The following is a 20,847-nucleotide window of genomic DNA, read 5'->3' on the forward strand; positions in this document are numbered from 1 at the left end:
AATTAAATTGAATTTAATGTTTTATTGTATATTAGTAAATTCTAGAAATTTTAATATTAGAACTGAGATAATGTTAATTATTCATAATAGCCATAATGAACAAAAGTATAATTAAAATTTGTTGTTATAAACTATTTAATTTAATCATTCTTATTTGAATTGTAATTCTATTTGGGGTTTACTCTGTATGATTTTCCTCTTATTATATTTGAATACACAGCTATCCAGTGATCGAAGCTTCCTTGGTGCTGAACTTAATTTTTGGGGTGATTCCCTGCCTATAACTATCTCGTGTACTGTTTTGGGAAAGATGAAAAATATAAAATGTTCTGTACAATTCATTCTCAATAATAGAGTATGTTTGTAATAATTTCGATTGATCATGCGTTCTATTTTTAAAAAGTAAAAAAGACTATACGTGTTATCTGTTTGTAGAGTGAGAGAGAGAGAGACAGAGAGAGAGAGAGAGAGAGAGAGAGAGAGAGAGAGAGAGAGGGAGAGAAGCGAATTCATTTTGGTTTATTTGAAGTTCAAGATCACTTGCGCTGCTAGTGGCGTTCGTTCTGGCGATAGCAGCGCCTCGGTCTTTCGAGGCAACTTAGTCCTTGATGGCCGTGAATTGTGTCCTGAATCCTCGTATGAGGCGGGTGTGCCTCGTAGAAGCTTCGTCTTTCCCAAGAATGAGATCTTATTCTTGTTGGATTTGCTCTGTAGCTTTTCGATTATCTTGGGTGTTATACTAATTACAGTGTGCATTACGAAACAAGAATAATACTGTGGGAAGTGCGATGTTTCATTTAAAAAAATAATGAAAGAATTGAGTGTGTGAAAATAATTGGAAGTTGGCCTTTGATAGGATGCGAAATTGTGCATGTGAAGCATGAAACCAGAAATAGTTAAAGTAGGGATAGACCGGATTTCTTTAAATAGTGTAATATTTGAAGTATATTTTTCTTTTTTTTACGTGATTCCCTGCATTCTGGAAAACGAATAATTGATGAATGGTTTAATGTTCCTAAATTTGGTGGTGTATTTGTTGTGCCCAATAGTGTCCCTAAGTTATTTATTTGACGTAAGTTTTATTTCAATTAATGTGCCTGTTTTGAAGACATAGAGAGTAGTATTTTACCCGCGTTGGGTTGATTCAATAACAAGGTGGGAGGTTGGTTCGTCAGGGAAGAAAAATTCCCACCAGGTGAATTAAACCTAACATTGGTCATTAACTTTTTTATTTGTATCCTGACTTAGTTTCGAGGTACTCGATAATACTAAGGCATGAAAGTTTTACATAGTGAAGAAGTTGACTATTGAGATTGGTTTCCCAATTTCGCCTTTTTGACCTAAGTCATGGTCAGCTTGAGGACGTAGGTGTAGTTGTATTAGGACAAATAATTCTAGTTTCGATATAACGTAGTCGACATGCAGACCAAATGTTGAGAGGATGCGAAGGTAAAATGATAGTAGGAATATTATGAAATGTGAACACCCTTTAAATATATTTAGTTTAGTTGTCATTTGTCTACGTTTCAGTGTTTATTGGTTGTCAATTCTTCTCCAACTGACTTGTGATTAGGACTTCTTGCTATGCCAGGACCGTTTCATGATTTTCATAATTGATCGATTCAACATATTATTTTGGTGAATGAGTTATAACCCGAAATGTGTATTAATTATTGGTGTTGAATTTCTATTTCCTGTAATTAATTGTTCTAAGAAAATTGTTTGAACATGTGAAGGGCGATATGAATCAGCTGAGTAATTCACGTCAGATACTGAGAACGTGTTTGGGAAGAAATGTTCTTACTACAAATGTACCAAACCATTTATCCCTCACAGAGGTTGCTACCTGGTCTTGTAATGTTGTTATCTTGGTCTTCCTAAATTCATCATTGCACTGATCCATACTTCAGCAGATGATTTTTTTTCAAAATCAGAATTATTTATGCTCCTCCGGTTCTCTAAAGGTGTAATATACGGACGTCCAAAAAAAAACTTCGATGTGCGATATCTTTAATCCTACATGCTCACTAATATTCAAAGTAAATTGACGCTCTGGCAGAAGAGTTAACCACAGATGTTGTTTTGAAGAAATATAACACACAGGGATGCCTTCCACGTCTTTATAAGTCTTTAAGCCGCGTTACCACCAGGATATTAGGTCTCAACCTTATGTGTTTGATTCCTTTACCAGACAAAAATTTCTGTTCTGAAATGTTCAGATACAAATGGGGATGTATTATCAGTGGACAGGTGCTCCGGAAAACCCAGTCTATTTAAAATTTCCCTCATGTTATTTGTCACTATTGTTTAACTTATATTTCTCAGACGTTCCAAAACCACAAATTTGCTGGCATTATCTACACCTATGAGTATGAATTTAAGTCCGTTGGAATTCGGCATGGCACCCACTATATCAGAGATTGACTCTGACTGAAGTTGAAAATCAAAAATCCCATTTTCTTCTGGTTCGATCCTTAATTTTTGGCATATATCACATGTTCTGACAAAATTCTTCACGTTATCCGTTAATCCTTCCTAGGTAAATTTTTTCATCAACTTAGTTAAAGTTCTTGACACTCCAGCGTGGCCGCCGACTAGGGAATCTTGATGATAATATTCAAAAGAATCATCCTCCTCTTTCGGGATAAGAATTTTATAAGGATTCGTCCCGGAATTATTTCTTTTAAAAGGGATACTTTTGTTCAGAAGATACCCTGGTACATCTTCACCACTTTCCATCCTTCAACTAATAATAGCCAAATCTTGATCTTCACGCTGAATTTTAATCACGGGTTCCTTTACCAATGGCAAAATCCAGAGTTGAGCACTCTTCATGTTCCTTCGAAATGCGGATAATCCTACCGGACCATCCAAGATACTTAGCTCAAAAGGATCATATATCTCAGAAATGAAATCAGCAGCTAGATTTTAATACGCCGTATTTTGAAATTAAATTGACAAAGCATCTCAACGAGAGGTCTATAATTCAGGAAACTTTTGCTGTTGTTCGGGATCCAAGACAAGGCTTTCTTGTCAGCCAAAACGTCGAATTCATTTACCAGATAGTAACTAAAGCGAGGTATTGTTTTACAAGTCTAATGAATTCGATTTCATAAATACTGCGTTGTTAATCCACCTCAGATAATTTTTTTTGGTATAGAAACACACAGGAGATCACCATTGACATTAACCTGCGAAATAGAGCCAGCTATGCTTCTTCCACTGCCATCCACATTGACTAAAATAGGTTTGTTTAAATCATGTGTCTTCAAAACAACGTTTTCAATCAAATATTTCAACCCTACCAAAATTACCTTGTGTTCTTAACTACCAACAAATTTATTTTTAGGAGGTTTCAAGACAGAAAGCAGAGCTATTAATTCCTGAAGCTGCGACGCAAATTTGGAATAATAAATAAACACTCCTACATTTCAATAATCCACGCCTATTACGCGGAGATTGTATATTTCTTATAGCGGAAACCCTACTAGGATCGATTTCTATTTGGTCACCTTGAATTACAAATCCAAAATAATTAATATTTTTAAAAATTAAGTATTTATCAGGAGGTACTGTTACGTTCCTTAAACTTCTGTAATACCTTTTGTTCCATTTTGAAGTGATCTTTAATTGAATCGCTAATATCAAGCCGTTGTCAAAACAAAATTTGACCCCTTAACCGGTAGGGTCACTTAACACCTTCATTGCTGTCGAAAAAATGTTACTCCCAGTTTTATTCGCACCGGTACTCGAGTATGTCTATAACATACCTTGGAAATAACAAGTCGTTATGTCATGCTGATGCTGTGATAACGCATGCTAATGCTCATACGAGGATTCAGGACAAAATTCACGTGCACCAACGACGTGAGTTGCTTCGAAAAAACGAATAGATACTTTCGCTGGAACGAACGCCACAAGCAGCGCAAGCAATATTGAATTGTCAAAAAATCGAATGAATCGCTTCTCTCTCTCTCTCTCTCTCTCTCTCTCCCTCTCTCTCTCTCTCTCTCTCATGAGAAGACATAGTATCCTTTACTTTTTTAAAATGAATTAGGCATGATCAATGGAAATTATTACAAATTAGGCTATTATTGAGAATGAATATTACGGAACATTATTATTTTTCTTCTTTCCCAAAACGTTGCAAAGGGGTTGTGTCACCTATGAAGTAGTAGAGAAAGTGAAAAAATCAGTTTACCTCATAAAGTAGTTAGCCTTATTAAAACCTTTGTATATGCCAGTTCTATTAACATAAAGTATTTTAGTTTTTTCAAATGTATATTATACACCAGAAAAAGCGTTACATACATAAGAATCAGAGAAACTGTTATATTATAAGCTTCATATAACCGAAAAATATAACACAGATCTATACTTAAATTTAGAACAATATGCAGGAAGTAGGCGCTCGATATACTGCTTTATGTGTTTACATGCTAATCTGTTTATCTATATTCGTATCGACATTAAGTGCACTTTATTCTTTTCAGCGAGAGAACAGTTGTTTTTTATAATATGAGTTTCACATACGGTTTTTTCTGTTAGAAATTTTCTGTTTCGTTCTTGTGTAAGAATGTAACACTTTAAATACGATTCAAGAAGAAATGTATTAATGTATAAGAATTTTCGTTTAATAAAATATAGGAATTATTTTAGATTTGCAACTATACACTAAAACGAAATGAAAATAGTAAATACTTAACGATATTGTCAATCATAATTTGTGTCTCATTCTGCTTTCGTGTAATGTAAACGTACTTTGTTTAGACCCGAAAGCTGTCAAATAAGATCAAAATTTTCAAAATTTCGAGTAAAAAATGTTCGTGTTCTGTTTCCATTCCTTTACAAATTCACACGTCCTTTGAAGTAATAGGGAAATAACTGAGCCATATCACGTCACACTTCATAGATGTAGCCTGAGATGAGTATTGATTTATGTACTTTTGCTTGATACAAGATACAGGATTATCTTACTTGTGATAAAAGTAGAAATTTGAATTTTGATCATGTCGGAAATAACTTTCACTTGCACATTTTAATTAAAGTGTCTCTTCAAATTCCACTTTGTCCCATATATATATATATATATATATATATATATATATATATATATATATATATATATATATATATATAAATACAAATATGTTAGAAGTGGAATGTGTTACAAAAGGGTGAAAGTTACAATTACACTTTTTTCGAAATGAGGGGGTAAAGGCTCAAACAATGCCTGAACACTTGTTTGTTATGCAAAATAACTTTTTCAGTGTACTTTATGATTATGGTAGTGTAAATTTTATTAGAATACTACACCTAGTTTATTCTAAAGTTAATGGAACGCATTCGTGATATAAATACGAAACTGGTTACATAGTTTGCAGTAGTAGAGAGTTCACTTTTGGGCATTTGTTCTTTGGTTTGATCCCAGTTCACCCGAAGTGAGCCCTGTGTGAGTAGATACTCTTTGCTTTTCTCCGGTTTCTACTCATTTTCTTCATGGCAATTTTTCATTCTTCTCTAATCATCACGGTTTCCTTTAATCTAGCTTGCATATCCGTGGGACGTAAATTTTAAAGATTTTCATTCTTTAAAATTTTACGTTACATAGATAACAAGTTACGTTTTTACGAGTATGTGCATAACATACGATTGAGGCTTACCTTCAATCAGAGAGTGTGTTGATCAGATAATCAAAATATGTAGTCTTACACTTGTCGTTTGATTTCAAAAGTAGAATCCAGAAATTTTCAAAATTCTCTTCTATACAGTTTACACGGTAAATAAGTTTATTATTGTTACCTCGGATATTTTTTTGTGAAATGTGAATGCTAGGAAATAATTCATTAATCATATTGATATTATTTCTACCATTTTTCAATAATTCTTCTGATGACAATGTGCATAACCGCTTTGTAACATGGTGTCTTATCACGCTATATATGTAAATAGGTACAGAAATAAGATGTCGGTCAACACAGATATCTTTTTTCTCAACTTCATATTCTCTTTCACAATCATTGTAGTGGTCCAACAACATTCACCTGAAGATTAATTTGCTATCTCAACCAATCTTCAGCCGCCATTTTAGAGTAATACTAGTCAGAAAATATTTGGCTAAAATATCATCATCAACCTAACGTGTTGTAAAGAATATAGAATAACTGAAAAAAGAAATCAGTGGAATTGACATTAGTTTGCAGCTTTCGGTCTGTCTTTTGGACTATTTACAATGACCATTACTGATTTTTGAAAATTGACTTTTGATTTTAGCTATTGAACCAAAGGTTCTGAAGAGGTGTATTGTATTACTTCTGTTATCTATTAAAGAACTAACTTTCTTCATTGTATTAGTTATATATTCAACACTTAGGCGACAATCACGAAAAGAGTCAATTGTACATTGGGAAAATAGAACAAATTAACCGAAATATTAATAAGCAAAGTAATCCCTTTTGGCATTCATAATACTTGAAGGACGAAATTTGTTATAGACGAATGTCAGGTTTTACAATTTGAGACATTTTGAGAATTTGGGATCGTCGTGAGTTTATTTAAGTACACCAAGAATAACAAATATATATATATATATATATATATATATATATATATATATGAATATTAAACTCAGCAAGTATTTAAGTATATTCGCTATAGCAATGAATAAAATGAGTAACTGTCCTCCTTTCACTTAGTGCCGTGGAGTCTTGTAGAAAGCAACGTAAGTAAAGGACACAAAAATTCAATTACTCAGAAACTACAAGCATGAAGATATAATTGAGAGTGTATTCAGGAATGAAACAGCATTGGTGCTTATATGAGAAGCTGGCGGGTAGAGCGTCAATCTTCTGTAATGTATGCAGTAGTTCAGTCGACAGTTAGCCGTAAAAGAAGGTTGGATTGCTGTTAACTGGTATATAATAACAATTGAAATTGCGCGGTCCAATAGAAATATTTACGAAAAATATGAATGTAATGATGTTATACAATATCTGAATACGAAAAACTTTCGGCAGCTGCTAGTCATTGTGAACTATGTAGCATTAACGGAAGAAACACGAAGAGTGCATGTGTCATATGTGACTATTGTAATATATTGAACGATATAGGAACTGATGTGGACATTGCGGCAAAACGTAGGTAAAAATCAGCATGAATTTGCAAAGGCAATAAACGCGGGTGTAGCTATTAAGGCACATGCGATACTGGTAAACGACTCACTACTTTGATAATGGAAACGAACTTCACAGTGATGTTAGCGGATAGCTACGTTCCTACGCTCTTGTATTACTGTACAGCACGCTTTACTTTTCTATAATGTGTAAAAGAAGTTCTGTATTAACCATTCTATGTCATTTATAACAAAACGGATATCTTTTGGAATTGCCCTTGTGCCAGTTGGGAATATTTGCTGCAATAAGCACCATCAAATTAACTTTAAAATTTAATTGTGTTGTGACAAAGTTTTTCAATGTGTCAGAAGTAGTATTATTTTTAAATAAACGTCTTATACCTATACAATGATATATATATTTTACAAAGTGTTAAAACACCGTATTTTGATTTATTATACTCAGCTTATTCATTATTAAATTCCATCAATGACACGGTTTTAAAATTGCAATCAATCATGTTGTGATTAAATGAAGCTGAATATTAAAGAATTATATTTCATTTTCTTAATAGGTCGTTATAGTTCAAACATCTACCGTAAGTTATATCTTTTAATTTGGCATTCACTAAATATATATTGTATATTTGAGTGCCATTTATTTATATATGGTATGTTGTAATTTTGTATTAATAAACTAATTTGTAGAATGTACAGCTTAAACAAAATATGCTATACTTATACTTACGTAAAACTTAGTGCCGCAGCAATATTTTGTATCAACTACAAATTTTATATATAAACATATATCTTACGAATAACTACGTCCTGTTTATTTCGATTACAAAAAAAATTATTACGTGTTTACAACTTAACCTTTATACACAAGGTAGAGGTCAAATTGACCCAAGATTTTTCTCCTTGTAATTTGTAATTTATTAAGAACTTTTATATTCTGATTATTTTAAAATACAGGAAGGCTGTAGCTTGCTTCCATAATTTATAATATACTCCCAAATTTATATAGTATATCAGAACTTGTATAATTACATGGTTAGTATGAACATGATACATCATTTCGAAAGTCTTACTACAGTAATAATATTGAAGAAAAGGAAGAAGAAGAAGAAAAAGAAGAAAATTAAGTTGGCTTTCTAGATTGTAATGTGGCCATTCGTGTAGTAATGGTCAACGTTTATCAAATATTATTCTTAATTCTTAGTGTAGGAGTGTGAGACACGAGTTGGATTCCCGGCGGCATCTCATGTGGTTAGGATTTTACGTTAAACATTATGTCTCGTCTCAAATAGCCTCGCTCCTGAAAAGGATGTTAAATTCAACATCAACTAAACTCAATTCTTATTGTAGTAGCCTTTAATGTGTTATCTTTAGAAAATGAGTGGTCCTGCAGAGAAGGAAATAATGCACAAACTGTTACATCATAGTAAAAATGACTGTAGTGATTCAGAGGACATGTCACAGGAAATTGATTTAGATTTTTGCAACAGGAGTGGGTATTGTAAGAAAGCATCATGTTTTGGAACTGACATAGATAACGATACATTCCTTGGCTCTTGGATTCCAAGGAGGAAAGCAGTTACATAAGTTAAATGTTCCATAAGCAAACACGGTACAGTTTTAAAGAAGCGAACTCTCAAAACCGCATAAACATGTATATGGAATATGATGAAGAGAGCCATATGATCAAGTAGAAACGTTGCTGCTTCGTCACCGAAATATGCGTTGGATATATTCGTTACTGCTGAGATTTTCCACGATTTAACACTGTGTACAAATTTTGAAGGTAACGTGTTGTAGTAAATTTTAAAAAATAGTTGGAAAGAAATTGAACCCTATTAACTAAGTGCCTTTATAGGTTCGCTTTTGATTGCCGGTTTTGAGAAAAACCGGGCCTAACTTGTAAAAAATATTTCTTGATCGACTTTCAAATAACAACCCAAAATATCGTGTAATAATATCCGAAATCTTATTTCAGGATATAAGCTTTATGGTTTTATAATACATTAGTAGAATAACAAACCATCGTTTTGACACAGTCACTCTTATGTGGGATATACTTATAAAAGCTCTACAAGGGCTATAGTACCGCAGTTGAATATTACAATAGATGATTAATGGTTGTTGTACCGAGTTATATGTGCATTCTTTCAATATATACCCCAAAACCTGAAAAATACAGTACTAAATTATTCTAGCAATAATGTTTTAACTGTGGCTATATTTTTAAAGGAATTGGGTACACAGGAAGAAAACCAGCGTTAATGCCACCAAGCACTTTACCTAATAATGTTGTAATTAAAATTAGTAGTATTTTGAAATCTCAACGAGATCGAGCAGAAACAACTGATAATTCCTTTACAACTTTGACTAAGGAGTTACTATGCAGTAATATTTCTCCAGTGAGCACAATGAGAAAACACAGAAAAAGATTGCCTTCTATCATGTTGGCAAGTAAATCATGTGAAAAGGTTTCCTCTCAATTTGCATTTTTTTATGACGCGGCAATGGCTAGGTATGTTTCGCAAGAAATAGAAGAGTGATACTTTTAATGTTGATGCATCATAATCCCACGATTGATTCAGAAATTGAGAAACGAAAGCCTATAAGTATAACATTCTAAAACAAAACATCCGGATCTAATTCAACTGTAATGTAACTGTGCATTCCCACCAAAAATACATATTTGTAAAAATAAGGACGAAAGGGCATTAGATATGTTTACATTCAAGGGATAAAAAAACTTGAGCAATGTATTTCAAAGGCCCTGAGTACGTTTGCTTGATTCATATTCGCTCATTGTATGAAAACTGTGTGGAGGTCGGAACAAATCTAGAAGTAAGATTCAAACGGATCGTTTCCTGGACAATATAATGTGCAATTTGCGGGAAGTTTCGTAGTTCACAAAATATACCCTTGCGCAAAAGTATCTTTTATAGCACAGATTTAAGAACAATTTTGGAGCTACTTTTCGTTTATGTTTTTCAGTCACCAAACCCATATTCAATTTGCACACTATACCTCTAACAACTTAAATTGTATTGTCTTTAAAAATGATATAACGGTTTTTAAATAATTTATACAGTAAAAAAGAAAATGCAATCTCTTTGTAGAAAAACTGAAAATTAGATAACAGTGTTACAAACACAATCCCAAACTCTCATATCTAACTGGACATGTTATTATCTGGTGGTATTCAGTAAACATAATAGAACGATATATTGACCCCAAAATTACGTATCAAAAATTAGAAGCGTATTAAAAAGGTTGATCTTCTTAAGTGCTTCATGTGCATATACAATACCGGATGATAAATGTTTCTTCCTCATAAATAAATATTGAAATGCACAATACAACGTTGAACATCCAGTTACATAAGTGTTTTAGTTATTTATTTGTTTAAACATAGACTTGTCTCATTTCTTAATCTTTAACTATCTTACTCTTAATAATATTTTAATAGTATTTCTATCCTAATAATGTCTAGACCATAAAAGATTAAGATTGCTTTAGTCCTTAATTATCTGTTCCAGCGTATGATGACTATGATTATCGCAGAAGATGTAAGTATGTGTATATACTATATATATTCATTTATTGCTAAAATGTTGAGAGTACCACATAAGTGGGAGCTAAGAAGGAAAAATAATGTTGAGTGTTCTTCAGAAATTTCGGATTAAAGTATAAAGACAATAGTAAGAACTGAATATGAAATTCAGTTTTTTAAAATATTTTTCCCTCTGATTTTTTTTTCAAGATTTTTGAGTTTAAGTATAATTATTTGTACGGATAATCAACCTTATAACTTATAAACGTAACAAATATTTTATAATTGAAAGTATCATCTTTAGCAAAGCTGATACTCTAGAGGATAAAAATAAATTACTTAAGTACGAATTACCATTTCAAAATTAATTATCAAATATAATATTGATTCACAAATTTTTTGTTACGTTCAATGGCAACATCCCGAAAACAATGTTTTATATCAAGAACTCTGAACAGAGATAAAAAGCCCTGGAGAGCGGTGTACGAAAAGGCTATTTCTCAAATAAGGCACAATTGAAATTAAATAGCTATTGAATTAAGATAGTATTTTCTACTAAAACCAACTGATACTAACTAATATGATCAAATACAAAAAAGCATCATATACTAGCTACATAAAATAGTTAAATCATGCCATTAGCACTATTGATGCAGTACATATTATGAAGGCACAATTTACTAAATATATCGATTGGGGTAAAGATACGGAAGAAACATCGTTTCTAAATAAAATAAGTTAATATTAATAAATAAGTATTACGCAGTCCAGAAGTACATATTTTGGAATCCGAAGGTATTCACGCAACATTTATTATGGAGGTAGTTGGAGAGTACTTTATATCATGGGCCCAAAGACAAACTACCTCTGTAATAATTGTTGTGGATGCACCTCAGGATTCTGAAACCCGCATTTTTGGATAGTGCACGTACTAGTTCCGAAGTGAAGTCTTGACCTGACCAAGGTAGGTCCCATAGTTTGGAGGTATGGACCTTTAAATTTCAAATTTTCATGATATCGGCAGTCGATAACACTTAAACGATGTGATTTTCACCCTATGTTTATTGTAACTTATTTGCTGGTTTTATTTTGTGGAATCGCCCCTCTGTTTTTGCACAACGAATTAGCGCCATACTATATATATTAATAAAGATTCCTTTCACTGTCTCTGCGTCTTTGCGTAATTTTATTTCTAGAGGAATTCGATCCCTGAATTGCGTGCTCATTTACCTACACCGTTTCGAATTCAATTATATTCGTGCTCATTTACCTACACCCTTATCGTGCCTTTAAAAGAGGCACGAATATTTCCCAGAAATATCATTGATGCTCGTGCCTACATCACCGTGTGACACTAACTTTTACATGGTGCGTGAGTTCCCGGGTTGAAACCCTGATCACGCCAAGTTTACCTTGAGGTAGACAAACACAATGCGTATGGGATATCTCGGGATTCTCGCGTTTCTCCCCACTTTCTTCATTCCTCCATTGCACTCATTTATCATCATCATTGTGTTTTTAGCTTAGCCGGCATAGCATGGTTCGTAAAACGCAAAGATTTCATTTAATTTTCCTTTCAATTTTCACCTGATAATAGCTGAAGGGGCACAGGATAGGAAATTGTTTATTACTTTCAAGAATCTGATAAAATATTTGATAGAGGTCTGACTACTGTTACAAAAATACGTTCGGATAATTTGTATATGCATTTCCTCAAAGTGTTCTATAAAATTAACTTTTCATCTTACTACAAGAATCACCTGCGTTTGATTAGTCTTGCTAAATATTAAACTTTGTGCACTCGTGATTCGGTTATAGCACACATCGTGCAATTAACAAGACCATTAAATCATATAAACATGACTCAAACAAAAGTTTCCCGCAAAGTCCAACTTGGTACCATAGATTTTTTTTTCTTTATAGACTACATGTCTACCAAACTTAAATGTTGAAAGCGTCTGCTGTATGCTAATCATATCAAAACATGCTGCTTCAAAATTGTACCCACAATTGGAGAATATTCGCTGGGAGAAATTGGAAATAAAGTTTCGAGTGAAGATCACACACAATGTATTATGACGGATAAGCATAAATAATTAGGATATCAATTGCAAATTTATATTTCCATAAACTGTCTATCACATAAAACTATCTATGGTAACATCAAACGGAGAATATTCATCTTTATCCATACCCATATCCATAACATGCAATCCATATGTGAAATTTCTACATGTCCAGCTCTACCAACTCGAAAACCGAGATTTGTATGTCTACCATTTAAACCATTATTTTTATTTTTACATGGACAATATAACTTAGAAGATCATAAAACTTTCATCATACATTTTCTAGCTTTCAGGAATGATCCTGGTAAGTAGATAATGCTTTGAACATTTAGCAACTTTTTCCTATATACATTTCTGATAAAACATTTAATATTTCTTCACAGAATAAATACATATAGTTTTTCATGCGATGAGGTAAACATAAAGTAAACTTCAATGTTTTGCGCAAAGTTGAAAAAGCTATAAATATAAATGCCAATGGAATTAGAAAACGAATATATAAATCATAACCTTGGATAACCCCCTTATATTGGCCTAGCACTCGATATTTACGAAAATTTACTCACCACTTGTCTGTGTCATAAGAAATGTCGTCGCGTCACAAAAATAACCATTTCGGAGTGGCCGCATATTGACACACTCAATCTAATTTAAAGTAGAATTTAACCTACGTCTACCATATCGAATAAAACTATGTTTATTACTTTCCACTAACATGAAAAGTGTTATAAAGTACTTATTGTTGAAGAGCCTTAATTGAAACATCAACACCAAATTTACTAGCTTCCTTAATTCGAATGAATTAATGAATTACAATTTAGTAAAATTCCCTAAGTGTTCTAATCAAATCAACTAACGGAAAAGCTACCTAGTGTGAGTGATGAGAGAAACATATGATATATTCAGATCGTGATGATATTTTCTAACACATAATCTAATAAGAAAATTTGCTGTGATCGTATGCTTATTATAGTTCTAACAAATTTATAGTAAATCAAGATGTTTTCTTTCAAAGAAACTATATATATATATATATATATATATATATATATATATATATATATATATACGCCGTTATCAATATTATATAATACTGTAGAAAGAGTAAAATAAAATTCCAAACAAAAATAAGAATTATATGAAGATTAGCATTGATTTGGATATATATCATGCATTTCCTACATAGTAAATAAATGTTTTTAAATTGCATTCTAAAATAGGCAGAATATATAATTCTGTTGTTTTATAATGATAAATATTTCTGTAACAATCCAGATAGTAATTAGTAGTTTTCCAGGAATAATGCATTGAAATTACCTAAAGAGGAGTATGAGATATGATGATAAGAAAAAGCAAATTCGACCAATGTACATTGCGAAATATGAAAATATACTAAAGTAGTTTGTAGTTATCTTAAAACATGATATAAAATTTTAAAAAATATCTGAAGTGTTATATGTTAATTATCCCTTAGGAGAGAAGAATGAAACTAAAACCAGGCGAGGAGGTAGGTTTTACACAAATATTTTATGACAATTCAAATCTGTTGCTTCTTTACATTCATGACAAATGTGTAAATCAAAATTTTTAATCTGAAAGTCAAATGTCCTTCTTACTCTTTTAGTTTAAATAATTTTTTTGTGTACATTAACTATTTTTTTTAATATATTACTCTATAGTCACATAAACGGATGTTTTTTGAATCGTATAGTCCAGGCATATAAATTTTGGTTCTATCCGAAACGAAGAAATAGGTTTCTCGTAGGATAAACTCTCTTGACTATTGATGCAATGGAGAAGATGATTAAATCGTCTTACTTAAAGAAAAGGTAACTGTCCTTATTACCTTTGTGTTCGCAAGAGCATAAAACAGCATTGAGAAGACAGACATTATTCCCTGACGCCATGCGCAGCAGTTCAGTGGACAGTGAGCAACGTAAGAACGCTGGGTTGCGGTTAACTCGAATGTTATAACAACTAATTGTTTTTTTTTAAATAAAACGACACATGTTTGTCAGACACAAGCTTGACAAAAATATTGTGCTCCCCACACGTAGATATATATTTTGTGAGATATCTATACCTGTCAAACTGTTGCTTACGTTTGGTATAATATAAATAAATACACGGTTTTGGAGAAAGTTTAGTATATAATATAGTTTTTCTACTTTTTCTCAAAACTTGATTTTTCTAACATGACTTGTCTCACGGAAACGACCCAATTAAAAATTACATTCAAATAAAAACTAAATGTATCGAACATGAATTTAATGCAGTAATATGATACCTGAGAGCCAGAACAAAAATTTATGCGATCCTTTTCGCCGGGACCTGTGTGGTATTTACGTGATGTGTGAAGGTGTCCTACATGATTGACATAGCATATTGAAGAAGGAAGAAATTGACGTGTAAAATGCCAAAAGAAATGGACAATTTGTGGTCAGCAATGAAGTGGTAAACACAATTATCTCGGCAGCAACTTTTCACGAAAATCAAATAATTCCTTCCGTCAAAACGTTTAGACAATGACAGTAAGTTTCTTATAGTTGTTTTAGGGTGCTTTCCTTGCCAGGATGTGTCTGCAGAAAGAATATCAAAACTTGTGAAACGTTGTAACAAGAGCCTTAGTTTGAATTGTGAATATGGTATAAAGTAATGTACTGCCAAATTTATGTACTGCGCAGCAATACATTTTATTTCTCTAATATGTATAAAAACTATTCTGCCTCCAATTATATGTTATTTATAAACAAACGAGTAGGTTTTTTGAATCGTCCTTTTATTAACGGCCGATATATTTTTTAAAACAAAAAGACATGAGCATTTTTACTTAGAAATTTAATGTTATTATAAGACTTTCTATATCTTCTAACCATTGCTATTTAGTAAATTTCTTAGGAATAGTGACCACATTATGATTGAGAAACATATGTTCTACTATACAAAATAGAAATTCTTGCAGAGTGAGTTCTTAAATACGTAAATAGAATAAATTAGTTTGTAGTTAAAATTATCTAAAAGTGAAATGATCATTTATTCCTTAGGAGAGAAGAACGAAACTAAAACCAGTCGACGCGGTAAGTCTTAAAAAATAATTTTATGTCAATTCAAACTAATTCAATTTTTTGAAAAAATATGACAAATATGAAAATATGAAATTGATATACTTTAGGTCAATTTTCATTTCTTGTTATTCAGAGTTTAATTGTAAATATATGTGTACATTAAATACTTTGGTTTCCAATACATATTTATAATAATATATATTTGGAAATTTTAACTAATATGTATAGTCAAAACGTTCAACCCTTTGTCTGTGTCACAAAGGAGAAATCGTGTTTTTCACATAATAAGCTATTTTGTCCGTTCCTATCCTATGTAGCGTTCCTATCCGCTATAGGAAGAAGAGCCTATGTCAAGAGATCAACATCGAAGGATACTGATACCCAACGTAACGTTGAAATGTCAACACCACCCTTATCCGACTGCAGAAAGATCTACAGAGACAGGCGTAACCTCACAACACACTTCAAGATTGTTTCATTGATAAATCAGAATAAGTACAAAAAATAATTCTTTCACCAATATCGAAAAATTCACATAAAGCTTCAATGCAAAAACAGAATCATTGATGTTCCATCGGTTCTCTAAAGGTGTATTATACGGACGTACAAAATGAACTTCGATGCGCGATATCATTAATCCTGAATGCTCACTAATATTCACAGTAAATTGAAGCTATGGCACAAGAGATAACCACAAATGTTCTTTTGTACAAACGTGAACCCTCAGGGATGCCGTCCACGTCTTTATAAGTCTTTCAGCCACGATACCACAAGGATATGAGTGCTCACCTTATGTGTTTGATTCCTTTACCAAACAATTTTCTTTTAAAATGTTCAGATACAAATGGGGATGCATTATCAGTGGAGAGGGCCTCCGGAAAATCCAGTGTACTGAAAGTTTTCCTCATTTTATTTGCCACTATAGTTTAACTTATATTTCACAGACGTTCCAAGACCACAAATCTTCTGGCATTATTTTATCCTATGAGCATGAACTTAAATCCGTTGGAATTACGCAAGGCATCCATGATATCAAACATCCAACATGAATTGACTCTCTGACTGAAGTTGGAAATCAAAAATCCCATTTTCTTCTGGTTCGACCCCTTAATATTTTGCCATATATCACAATATCCTGACAAAATTCTTCACGTTATCGTTTAATTCTTCCCATGTAAAGATTTTCATCAACTTGGTTAATGTTCTTGACACTCCAGCGTGGCCTCCGACTAGCAAATCTTGATAATAATATTCAATAAGAATCTTCCTCAAATCTTTCGGGATAAGAAGTTTATAAGGATCCATCAGGGAATTAGTTCTTTTAAAGGGACATATTTGTTCAAAAGACACCCTGGTACATCTTCACCACTTTCAATCCTTTTAATAATAAGAGCCAAATCTTGATCTTCACGAAGAATTTTAAGTTCGGGTTCCTTTACCAATAGCAAAATTCTGAGTTGAACAATCTTCATGTTCTTTCGAAATGCGTCTAATCTTACCAGACATTACAATACAATTAACTCAAAAGGATAATATTTCCTAGTCAAGAAATCTGTAGCTAGGTTTTTTCCCGACTTAATATGCCGTAATTTGAAATTAAACTGATAAAACGTCTCAACGAGAGGCCCATAATTCAGGAGTTTTTGCTGTTGTTCAGGATCCAAGACAAGTTTTATTGTCAGCCAACACGTCGAAGTCATTTACTAGATAGTATCTTAAAGGAAATATTGTAACACAAGACTTATGAATTCTATTCCATAAATACTGCGGTCTTTATCCAAATTTTTTGCTTTAGAAACAACAGGTCACCACTGTCATATCGTGCGAAATAGAGCCAGCTATGTTCCTTCCACTGCCATCCTCATAGACTATAAAACGTTTCTTCAAATCAGTTATCTTCAAAACAGTGTTTGCAATCAACTATTTTTCAAATTTCCAGAATTACCTTGTGTTCTTGAGTCCAAACAAACTTATTTTAGGAAGTTTCAAGACACTAAGCGAAGCAATTAGTTCCTGAAGCTCCAACGCAAATTTGGAATAATAAATAAACACTTCTACATTTTTAAGAATCCACGCCTATTACTTGGATGTTGAATATTTCTTATAGCTAAAACCCTTCTACGATCAATTTCCTTGTGTTCACCTTGAACTACATAAATCAAATAATTAATATTTTTAAACAAAAAAGTATTTATCAGGAGACAGAGTTAAGTTATATTCCTTAAACTTCTGTAATGTCTTTTTTGCCATTTTCAAGTGATCTTCAATTGAATTGCTTGGTATCAAGACGTCGTCAAAATAAACTGTGACCCCCATAATCGATAAGGACACCTAACATTTTCTCCATTGCTCTCAAAAATGTTACTCCCAGTTTTTGTTCCCAGAGGAACTCGTTTATTTTTATAACACCCCTGGGACTAGCAAGTGTCGTTATCTCATGTGATGCTTTATTAAGGTAAATTTGATTGTAAGTCCTACTTAAATCGAATTTGGAGTACAGTTTCTTGTCTGCTAGACCTGTCAAACACGCTACGAAATATGGGAAAGGATATACCTAATTTACAATCAAAATGTTAGCCTTGATTAAATTTTGAATGCCTATTGTTCATATTTTAACGAGGAAGGAAACACAACCATAATTTGCATCGTCAATCCCTTCCAAAATCCCTTTAATTAGATCTTCAATTTGATAAAAAACTTTTCAATTTTGGGAATTGTGAAAGGTATCCTTAAATGTTTTTTCCTCCTTTAAACACAATCGTCCACTAAATCGTTTGATGCGTCCTACCCATTCTGAAATAGCATCAGAGTTTACTTTTCTGTGAGTCGATGAGAGCGAAAATATCAGGGTTATCGAGTTTCCATGAGTCTGATATCGAATTATGGTTTTTCACCTTTATGTCTGACTGGTTTACCACCTGTGTTTTATTCTGAGCCTTATCAACCTGAACAGAATAAGCGCCAATGGGATGAAACTTCCTATTTCGTTAATTAATTTATTAAAATTTTCATACTCTTCGATGTACACATCTGAGACTTCCCAACAAATAAGCTTATAATGGAACTCATTCTCCTTCCGTTTACTCCCACTCAATGAATTAGTCACACATGAACTACCTGCATCAATTGGTACTTCTTTCTCATTAACATTATTTGAGGATTCCATTTTTATCCAAAGTTTTAAATTATTTCTTTCAGTGTCTTCCTTTCTTCCTCACTTCCGTGCACTTCGCGAGTTCCTTAAATTCTTGGATCTCAGTTCTTGATGGACCATCACATTGAAAATTGTTCACTTCATTGGAAGAATTCGTATTAACAGCCAGAAATGCCTAAACTTACTAATTTGCAAACTATTAGGTGCGCGAATTTTAAAAATCCTACACTCCGTTTCTAAAAAGTCCAAGCTGCACTGGATCATCTAGATCAAGATTATCTAGATTCCGCATTTCGGGTTGTTCAATACTATTACCTTTCGACTGGCCGCGACTACTTACAGACATAAATATCTTTGAATGAAAACCACATTGTCGAATTGTTTTTTAAGATTCAAAGAAATTTTTCTACTCTTACCACCACAGAGAACTAAAGCATTCTTGGAATGGACAATAACCGAGTTCAAGCCAAACACTTACAATTACTTGGTCCACCACTTTATAGTAACTCTTTGAAAATGACCCGAAAAAATCACAGTCAGTGCTATTTCCTTATTCGTGGAAAATCGTAAACCAGATAGAGCATTTACTATTTTTTTGAGTTGTCTCAACATACTTCTCCAAACCGCAAACACGAACCAAATCCACACGAACAATATTGAAGCTCGATCCTCCATCAACACAAATGTCCATTAACTTATTAATCAATCTTTTTACAACGAAAGGTGCATCCGAATAACCATGAGGTTCTGACACTCCGCTTCGAACCATAGAATCTCCAAAATCCCGAGAGAAACTCTCGATCGACTCAATTCATTTTCGAAAAAGTTGGCTTAAATTTACTTTCTAATAACGGATAATTATTAACAGAGATATCACAAGGATTCCATCCCCTATCATGATAGCTAGACGCAAGAAAATTAGATGTTTTTCTAGAATTACACATATCTCTGGTATAACCAAAGGGTTTCTGAAATTCAAAAGATATTTTTCTGCAAATTTTAATAATTCCAATCTAGATGCAAGTGTATAATTATCTAGGATCCCATACTTCTCATTTCGATTCATTCCACTAGTAACGATATTCACTAATTCTATTTTTGGGCCACTAAACCCTAATACATTCATTGGTACTATAACAGACCTTACGTAACCATTAATTTTTTCGGACAACTTCGGTCTCCTATAAACATATTCCGACACAAAAGCAAGTCGGCTAACTTGAGTAACATAATTATTTAATAAATTAGCCCTGAAATTATCCCAGCAAACTTTGTTATTCAAAGCTATAAAATTTCTCTTAATAATGTCCCTGTACTTTTAACTACAAGAACTCGTAGCACCATACCGAAACAATAGATAATTTATAACGAGGTTTCTTCAATTTTTAACAGCAATTCATAAACTTGTTGACTATTATTACCCTTTGTCTGTTTTACATCTTTAAATTTCAATTCAAGAGACTCACTGTTTATCTTCAAAGCATACTTCACCAATAGATTATACCCAACAATGAACAAGTCATGTCTGTTTACACCAGTTATCGTACCAGAACCGACGTTACTTCAACATTCATAGTTAGTCTCTGGCTGGAAAAACGCAGAACTCAAAGGAGCTTTCGGGGTAGAGTTTCTAATCTGAGAAACTCTTCTATACTAATCACGAAGATTAAGGCATCCATTAGTGTTATTACCTCGTATATTTCCGGTTACACTAGCATTAGATGAGTGCTGATTCATTACACAGATTGCATTGGTTGCCTTAACAGTACATCGAAGGCAACTTGAGGTAAGCTTCTATGAAACTCATCTAAACTAGTGGCAGTCACCTGCCTACTAAATCTATAACCAACAGATTGCATACTTCCATTATTTCCACTCGCACC

The 20,847-nt window shown here is 32.8% G+C and overlaps 1 protein-coding gene across 1 annotated transcript in view; it reads left to right on the forward strand.

The window, feature by feature from the left end:
• Positions 1-20,847, forward strand: part of LOC145683627 (uncharacterized) — a 497,638-nt gene that overhangs the window by 143,423 nt on the left and 333,368 nt on the right. Inside the window, exons 36-40 of the mRNA XM_081754963.1 lie at positions 7,687-7,710; positions 10,663-10,692; positions 13,032-13,049; positions 14,220-14,252; positions 15,790-15,822. Of these exons, the coding sequence (XP_081611089.1) occupies positions 7,687-7,710; positions 10,663-10,692; positions 13,032-13,049; positions 14,220-14,252; positions 15,790-15,822 (138 nt within the window). The remainder of the gene's footprint in view (positions 1-7,686; positions 7,711-10,662; positions 10,693-13,031; positions 13,050-14,219; positions 14,253-15,789; positions 15,823-20,847) is intronic.

The sequence above is a fragment of the Thermobia domestica genome, chromosome 4 (genome assembly GCF_964235325.1).
Source record: "Thermobia domestica chromosome 4, izTheDome1.hap1.1, whole genome shotgun sequence".
Lineage (NCBI taxonomy): Eukaryota > Metazoa > Arthropoda > Insecta > Zygentoma > Lepismatidae > Thermobia > Thermobia domestica.